The 9,568-nt window shown below is 36.1% G+C and overlaps 1 protein-coding gene across 4 annotated transcripts; it reads right to left on the bottom strand.

Moving 5' to 3' along the window:
- Positions 1-19: 19 nt before the first annotated feature.
- LOC131002490 (protein SCARECROW-like) lies at positions 20-2,909 on the bottom strand. 4 transcript variants are annotated; one of them, XM_057928970.1, is made up of 3 exons: positions 2,624-2,909; positions 700-2,298; positions 20-616 (listed from the first exon to the last, which is right to left on the bottom strand). In XM_057928970.1, exons 2-3 carry the CDS (start codon positions 2,199-2,201, stop codon positions 175-177), a joined length of 1,944 nt encoding a protein of 647 aa, XP_057784953.1. In that variant the 5' UTR covers positions 2,202-2,298; positions 2,624-2,909; the 3' UTR covers positions 20-174. The 4 variants fall into 4 exon arrangements, with proteins under 4 accessions (XP_057784953.1, XP_057784955.1, XP_057784951.1 ...); XM_057928972.1 differs by having other exon boundaries at positions 700-2,234; XM_057928968.1 differs by having other exon boundaries at positions 700-2,238; positions 2,624-2,895.
- Positions 2,910-9,568: the final 6,659 nt, after the last annotated feature.

Raw genomic sequence — 9,568 nt, 5'->3', positions numbered from 1 at the left:
AAATGTGGGAAGGTGATGCTTGTTTGCAAATATGTTATGATGTATAGAGAGGGAAGGTAAATGGTAAATGTATAATGTTCCCGAAAAAAAACAAGTAAAACGAAGAGTAGTGACATGACATTATAACTGAGATGGGTTTGAAGGGAAATGAAAAGAAAACGCAGGTAGTTATAGTTATTCAATGAGGAGAGGAGAGGGGCGCCACGCAGAAGCAGTGAGCAAGCAGAGATCCTTCCAGCCGAGTTTGAGGGCGCCGTTGTCCTCCACCAAAGTGTAACCATCAGAAGGGAACATCCCTAGCAGGAGTGTAGCTTGGGCGGCGGCATTGCCTGCCAGAGATATACCCTTGAATCCAGACTGCTCAAGCTTCTCCCTCCAGTTGTTGAACTTCACCTCGCCGCTCCTTGATGGACCGCCCACGCTCAACACATTCCTTATCTCCCTCGACAATAACTGTTGCTCCACTACATGCCGTTCCTCACTTTCTTCCCCATAACAAGCTCCCAGCGAATCAAACAGTGCCGAGTAATAGTGGATTGCTTCCACGAACCTCCCCAGAAACGACCCCGCATGACTCAGGTCTTGCTCCACCACCGTAACCACCTTGGGAGATAATCTGCAGTGCCAACAAACATATACATATATAACTCAATCGATCCATCCACTAACTATCTAAGCTAACAAGCAATGCATACATACCTCTGCAAGAGGCCGAGAGTATTGGCGTCAGAACCAGTGACATCGTAGAGCGAATGCTGCAGCCAGTGAACAGCAACAGCCTCCCTCTTGCTGATATTCAGCTTCTCAGGGTTGAGGTTACCCACTTTGTCAGCGAAGGGGCAAAACTCGAAGGGCAGTCCCAATTTGTCGGCAAAATCAGAGAGGCGCTTGCCAGTGGCTTGGAGGGCCTCGGTGGAATTGCCCAAGCCAGTGAGGCGGACAAAGGGAGGTCCACCGGGCCTGGAGGCGAGTATGTGGAAGAGACCCGGCCACTGCAGGCCCTGCATTATGTCCAGGTCTATTATGTGCACTCTATCTTCCCTCTCGAAAGCTTCTTGAATGGCCTGGTTGGCTGTGAAATGCGAGAACTTCACGAAGGGGCTGATCCCATTGAACACTTGGAACGCCGACGCCAGCTTCTGCCCGTGTGGGACCGTCGGCAGCGCTGCATATATTCCCAAACAGGAGCTCACTATTCTAGCAGACATTGCCTCCGAGAAGTAGGCCGCCACGCGCTGGGCGGAAGTCCCAAACGGGGTGGCCACTTGGGAGATTTCGAGCAGCATCCTGTTAGCCTCCTCCAGATTGTCGCCTGATACTGCCTCCGCACATTGCAGTAATAGGGTGAGGAGGTGGAGGCCTTGCTCATCTTTCTGCTGCTGACGCATCTCCTGCTTCCTCTCCCTTATGCTTTCCAAGGTGGTTGATGGGGAAGTGGAGGGGCTCTTCTGCTGCTGCTGCTGCTCTTGTGGCTGGGTGGTGGTCTCCGGCGGAGGAGCATGCTCCACAAAGGAGGTGGTGGTAGTGTTGTGAAGGAGGAATAAGTCATTCAATGGGTCGGCACTAAACCCCTGGGAATGGGAGAGCAACAAGTTGTTGTTGTTGTTGGTGGTGTTGAGCGATGATCCCTTTCTCCTCCTGTGGCTGTGGGTGTGGGTGTCGTCGAGAGAGCGGAGCCTCTGCTCGAGAAGCGCGGCGAGGTTGGGGTTGCAAGGGTGGATGATCTCTCTGACGTTGAGGATGAGCTGAGGGATGGAGACGTGGTTGGAGGAGTGGATGAGATCTCTTATGATGCCGTCGATCCATGCCGATGCCGCCGTGTCCTCCATCGGAGACTGCTTGTTTCTGTCGGGAGGGAATAGCGGCAAACCGGAGAAGACACACACGGAGGGTTCGCTTTCTTGACAATCTATGAAATTGCTTAATATATTCGCCGATGCCGACGATGGCGCCACCATCGTCATACTCGTGCTAGTGGAGTAGTTGGGTATTGGATTAGGACCAACATTGACCGCTGACGAATAATCACTACTCCCTGTCCGCCGAGAAATTAACCTACCGCCGCCGTGGAACTCCATCTCCGACGCCGCCCTCTTCCGCACCAACTTGCTGCCACCTTGCCCTTGAACGCTCATTAGGCCCACCTCTTCGCCGCCGCAGCTCTCACCCTCACCCACTAAACCAAATGCTTTTGCCGCCATCGATGCTTCCTCTTCTTGATTCACTTTACCTCTCTATCTATACCAACATGTAACACCCCCAATCATTATATTAATTTGATTGATGATGGACGCTGGTCTGCGTTAAGATGATCCAACAAGATAGAGGCGCAAAAGGTTCAGACACTAACATTGGGATTCTGTGGTCTTAACTCTCTCTCTCTCTCTCTCTCTCTCTCACACACACACACGCACACAAACACATATATTCACACACACTCAAACACAACACGTAGATACAAGCAGAAAACTACTAAACCCAGCACAACCTTCTAGGGCTCACATTATATATACGAGGGAGATAAAAATAATGCTGGTGCACATTATTTAATTAGATATATAATTCTGGGAATTTCAAATACGAGGCTCTCTGATGAAGAAATTAGTAATATACAGTTTTGAACCTGAGGAGGTTTTGATGGTGGTGGGATGAAATGACGGACGATTTGATGATTTGAATCCTTTTAGCACTGTGTTTTTCTGTCTCGGAGCTTTTGACTTTGTGTGAGAAACTTCCAATTTTGCTTTTGCCATTTTCGATAATCCTCGAACGCCTGCGACATCGAGCTCGCCAATTTTCTTTCTCTCTTTTGATTTCCAATAAACAGCTTATCTTTACATCACTGTTTCTCGCGCACAACCTATACTTTCGTACCAATATGCGAACCCTCAATTAATGTCGCCTCACCCAAAATAAATTTAATCTATACTTCACTAAAATATTTCTGAAGAATTTGATTTTCAATTAAATTATTTTTTTTTATCAAAAAATACATAAACTTTTATTTTTGGAGAATTTGATTTGAGTTTGACGTTATCTTTCTAATGATATTTATATTGTTGATTTTTTATAATTAGATATGTCAAAAAATTGCATGAAAATTGATGTCATTAAACTCTATATTTTTTTTCCCGACCATTTTCAATTATCGAAACTCAACAATATAACGTTCAACGATACATTCGGATTGCTCATTAGACTGCAAACAATTAAATATAGGATAGCAAACTTTTGATCTAATGTCAAATTTCAAATAATTAAAAGTTAATGTATTTTTTTATCAAAAAAAAATAGATCAGGTTAAAAATCAAAATTTGAATATTGTTCGTATATTTTTAGGCAATTAACTCTATACATATTGTGAAGAACTTCAATATTTTTTAAATAATGTTAAAATATTTAAAAATTGTCAAATTTTATACAATGTTTAAACATTTTTGCAATATTGTCACCACGTTTAAAACTAAGTTTCAAAATTTCTGCAATAATGTTACTACAACATATATAAAACTTGATAAACTTACACATAATGTTTCTACATTTTGTGATATTATCTCGAGCCCATAATTTCGGCGACAAAGATCTCACATGGCAAGTATATATACCATGTGGAAGTTTAGGAGTTAAGTTTTTGGCATGAACACGGTATTTCAAAAATATTGAAACGTTATGTATGATTTTGTCAGGTTCTTAATAATTTTGATATTCATGTATAAATTTGTCAAGTTTTTTTATAAGCATATGATATTATTACAAAAAATATAAAATATTATGATAATAATAAGATACTTACTGAAATATTAATTAATAGAATGGATAGGACTAAGCTATATCCTTGTATATTAGTTGACGCAAATAATTTTGGTGGTGGTATACATAATCAAACAATTAAATTTGTCTAATATTTTTGAACTTTTAATATATAAAAGACGGGGTATTTTGCACCAAATAAATTTTTGAGTATCTTAGGTGGGGACAAAGTTAGGATTTTAAAAAATGGGCGAGCGAAATTATGTTTTTATATTTATGAACAAATTTGGATGGGCGAAATTATACTTTTATTAATAAAAGTGAAAATAAAATACAAAATACAATCTAAATATAATAACTAAAAAAAATGCCCGAGCGATCACCGAGTCAAGCCCAATATATATCTTTGTCTATAATCTTAAGTACTCCCTCCGTCCCCAAAATAAGTTCCTCTTTGGGGACGGCACGGATTTTAATGAAAAATGGTAAAGTGTATTGATAGTGGAGAAAAACATGTTATAATTAGTATTGAGAGTGGTGAAAAGGTGAAAAAATGTTATAATTAGTATTGGGAGTGGTGAAAAAGTGAAAAGTAAGAATAAATAAAGTATTATTAGTGGTGGGGTAGTTGTCCAAAAATGGAAAGAAAAAAAGAGAAACTTATTTGGGGACGTCCCAAAAAGAAAAAAGAGGAACTTATTTCAGGGACGGAGGGAGTATATTATACACTCTAATAACTCGTATCAAAGAAATGAGCCCTTAGGCCACACTTAGATTTACATAGTAAATTGTTCTAGAATTTTTATTCTTATATGTAATATATTTTCACATTTCAACAATTGGGCTGAAAAAACTCCTTATATCTATTTCCACTTGAGGTTTTGGATGTATAATATATATAGATATTAATGTTGTTGTTGTGCGTGTAATGTGGTATAAAAATATGAGTAACTTTTTATGTTCAACATTGTACCGTTTAAAGATTGGATAAATGGTTGAGAGGGAGTGGACGCTGCATAATCTCGGCTGAGACGAAGAAGCAAAAGAGGCAAAAGTAAAATGAACTAACTGGTGGTTAGCCCGTTGGGTGGCCGAACCAGTAGAATTAGGAGTTATCATATTTACCCAAAGTTTTTTTTTTTTTTGGAGAGAGAAACCCTATGCGGCAGTGGTTGAATAAGCAACACATGCAATTATATTAAAGAATATTTAATTGATTGGGGGTATAATGAAAAAAATCAGCTGTCAATATCATGTCCAAAGACAGTATATAGTTAACCACTGCCCACAGCCCACATGCACATGTATCATGTATGTTAGCCGATTTCAATATATATCCAAAAATGTTGTGGAATTAATGGGTACAATTAATTAATAATGTATAGTATGTGTGAGTAATAGTGAAATTAGTGATAATGAGTTGAGAGTGAAAATTGGTGAGGGGAGCAGGTAGAGAGAGAGAGGACGTGACAAGCAGAAGAAGCAGGTGGGTGGTGTAAATGTGATGGGAGAAGAGAAGTAAGCTAAGCTGTCCAAAACTCATTTACCTAGAATATGCAACGTAGCGTTTGACATTTTGCTTTCAACGGCATCATCGCTAGCAGCTTTTCCCTTTTTGGTTTTATTTATTTGGTCCTTTCTTGCCTTTTGTCTCTGTTTGACTCTTTTTACATCTACATCTACATCTACATCTACATCTACATCTACTATACTATCTTAATTAATTATGCAATATTATTGCATTGCACCTATATCTATGCACACACATGTTCTACTACTTTTTTGCGTTTTCTCGCCTCATCTATATCTATACACACCATACATATATACTACTCCCTCCGTCCCATAATAAGTGGCCACATTCTTTTCGGCACAGAGATTAAGAAATTGAGTGTTATATGTTTTAATAGAGTGTGACCTACAATTGTTGACCAAATTAGTGAGTAATTGTTGACTTAATTAAAGTAATTTTGGCATTTTTAGAAAGTGGCCTACAATTGTTGACCAAATTAGTGAGTAATTGTTGACTTAATTAAAGTAAACTTTTGCCATTTTTAGAAAGCAGCCACTTATAGTGGGACAGACGAAAAAGGAAATGTGGCCACTTATTATGGGACAGAGGGAGTACAAACTTAATTTCCTATACTACTGTAGCTATAGCTTTTCGGAAAAAAATAACTATTGTACATCTGCAAACACTAAATTGGCACAGTCTTTAATAAAAAAGCTACCTAGCTAGCTCAGATTTTTGGATCTAATTTCCGGACTTATTTTTTATGCGTAAAAGTTAAACTTCTTTTTACGACCAGTCTTGGTCTTATTATTGCTGCTGTCAGACGCACGAACTATATAGCTATATATGCCTTGTATATATTTTTAGGGGTTAATGGTATATAATGTCACAAACTTTGCCTCAAATTTATTTTTTTCATGATTTTTAAAAATTTTATTTTTTATCAAGTATTTTGATATTTGTTCAATTTATAATATTTTTTTATGATCAAAAAATAACATAGCAGTAACATGGAATATATATGAATTTTAAATTACACAAATAATATTAAATCATACTCCCTCCGTCCGTGAAAGAACTTCCTAGGAGGGAGTGACACGAGTTTTAAGAAAAAATATTGTTGAGTGTATTGAGAGTGCATAAAAGGTAGTTGAGTGTATTGGGAGTGGTGAAAATGTGTTATAATTAATATTAGGAGTTGTGAAAAGTGAAAAGTAAGAGGATTATAAGTGATGGGGTATAGTCCAAAAATAGGTAGGAAGTTCTTTTGTGGACGTCCCAAAAAGAAAAGATAGGAAGTTCTTTCGTAGACGGAGGAAGTAATAAAAAGCCCTAATTTCTTTTAATTTCTTATTTTTATTGGGTAAAAGGAAATCAAAGATTGCTTTTGGCACTAGAAAAAAACCTGTCCTTTTCACCACTTCTGTCGAAGGGTTCCTCTTCAGACCAGTGTAGAAGTCTTCCAAACCAGTGGCGCCAATTGTTGGCGCCGATTGTTGACGACGGTGTTTCGCCCATTGGTGGCACTGATTACAAACGAGGGTTTTAAAGTTTAAACTGAAACGCATCGTTTAATTTATTGGAATGGCGTGTGCCGACGAGCCACATCAGCGCCACGTTGATTTCGATTTGAGGGTAAAAAAATCGTGGAGAAATTAAACAAATGTCAAAATATTTGATAAAAAATAGAATTTTTAAAGATCGTAGGGAATATGAATTTCGGACAAAGTTCGTAATATTACATGTGTAAATATATATAGATATCTCTCAACCAAAATCAATATCTCTCTTATATATAGATATATATAAATGTGAGTGGTAATGCGATACATATAATTATGCGTGTACGTGGTGAATCACAAAAATAGACCAGTCTCCTTGATCGTTTGTACAAGGCTCGAGTTTTGATACATGTTGGTAAAAGAAGAAAAAACCTTGCGCATGTGCAACCTAATTGGCAGGCATGAACGAATTGAACCAATTAATAGAGGTCGATAGCAAAATTGCAGAATAATACACCATCTATATACATGAACATGATCTTGGCGAGCTCGACTATTAATTATTGGCAGTCGTGACAAACATGCCATACAAAAATTCGAACCCTACCATCAAATTCAAATTACATCACTCATTCTATCACAAGTTAATCCATGACTCTATCACCAAATAAAGATCATATGCGCATATTAAACCACCTTTCACTGCTCAACTCAGTTTTGTTTTTTGTACAGTCATGGCATTTGAGATGCAACGTACCACATTTAGTGTCCTACTTTGTTTATCACATTCAATTTTTTTTTTCTTACATATTTTTTCTACAATTTTAATTTTGTATGAGTTTAGTTTTATGATTATTAATTAGAGTTTATTCCATCTAATTAGGCTATGTAATTACTTTTATTATTTAATTTCACTTTATTTAGTTAACAATAAGTCCATAAATTCAAAGTTATAGTATATAATTTTTTTAAATAATAGTAATATAAAAAATTATTAAAATAATAAATGGTATAATAATGAAATATAATATTGGTACACACAAAATTATGGTATACACTTATCCCAACTAATGGACCAATTATGTGGTCAGCTTGGCATATTAAGCCCATTCTGAATCCTGGCCCATCCAACCAGCTAAATAAAAATTTGCTTATTTAGAAGTTGGGTGATCTTTTGTTTATTTGAATTGGGTGATCTTTTATCTGTATGCAATTCCTAGAACTTGCATGTGATTAAAATTATAAAAACACAAAAATTTATTTTTTTTGTTTCACCCGTTCACAAAACTGCTTTCTAGAAGGAAGTGACACCAAATTTTTTTTTAAAAAGTTGTTGAATGTATTAAGAGTGGAAAAAAAATTGTTGAGTGTATTGAAAATTGTGTAAAGCTAATAATAGCTATAAATAACCAATTTACTTAGTAAAATGTTAATAATAACCATAAAAATAAAAATATATTAATTCTAATCATTGATTGCTTGAAAACCGCCGGCACTTTACATCCTCTAAACAAAATAAACTAATTCAACTATTTCATAAAATAAAATTAATTCATTATTAGGAATAATAAATGATAACTTATTTCAAAATGACATATATATATATATATATATATATATATATTAAATAACTTAACATTTTATTAAACTCCAATCCAATTGTTATCTCTCTAAACAAATTGAACTAATCCAATGTTAAATAATATTTTTACTGAATTAATTGAATATTAATTATTTAATTGTATATATGAACACATTATAATGCAATTATGTTCTAGATAAAAATATGAATATATATTTAAAAGAGAGAATATATCTTTTAATACCAAAGCATAAAATATAGAAGTTTTTTACACCCATCCATAAGAGTATAAGTTTTTCATACCAAAATCAATGAAAAGACTAAAACACCCCTAAATAAAGTTATTTGTTGACTTATTCATTTTTTTTTTAAAAAAATTGTATATACATATAAAACCCAAACAAAATTGATTGCATGTAAATAGAGAAAAAGAGATGAAAAATGGGTCTCTCTAAATATTTCTAAAACTTACACGATTATTAGATAAAGAGGTGTTGAAGTGTAAATAGGATGATTGTATCATGTTTCTTGGTCATAAAGAAGGTATGCAACTAAACTTACGACGCAAAGGTCTATTTTTTTTTAGAGTTCTTCTGCACACGATCACTGCACACGATCATAGGCATGGTGCACATGATCATATTATAATCGCATGAAATAGGAAACATTGCTGAGGTTAAGTTACAACACAATATATTTGCATGTTTAAAAGTATAGTTAGAAGCAACGAAATTGTAAAAATATATTGATGATTGTGTGTTGAAGAACTAGGGTTTTGTTTGCCATGGCTAGCCACGGTGTGCTTATTTCGTTTACACGAAACATGCACACGGTCGTTTTCACCGTGTGTTGTCTGTCGTGTGCCATACATAGGTTATTTTAGAAGCTCGTTCGATCATGATATTGATGATTTCTTTTCTTCTTTATGAATCTCAGATGTCGTGGACAGTGTATTGATTCATCACAGTAGTCGTTGGAAGCGATCGATGTATGTAGATGACGATTCATTTTTTATCTTCATCGACGCGATCAAACAAAATCGTTCTAACCTCGTAGAACTTATTGGAGAGGGTTTGGGCAGTTGAAAAGAGACCGATTATAAAATATGGTACTTGACGAGCATGGCCAACGACAACAAAATAAAAGTTTTATTGCGGAGTGATATAGATTTAGTTCGATGGTTGCTAGAACATAAAGAAGAACCAGAGGTTTATGTTGAGA

This window comes from Salvia miltiorrhiza, unplaced genomic scaffold (assembly GCF_028751815.1).
Source record: "Salvia miltiorrhiza cultivar Shanhuang (shh) unplaced genomic scaffold, IMPLAD_Smil_shh fragScaff_scaffold_141_1, whole genome shotgun sequence".
NCBI lineage: Eukaryota > Viridiplantae > Streptophyta > Magnoliopsida > Lamiales > Lamiaceae > Salvia > Salvia miltiorrhiza.
This window is presented reverse-complemented; position numbering and strand designations above follow the sequence as displayed.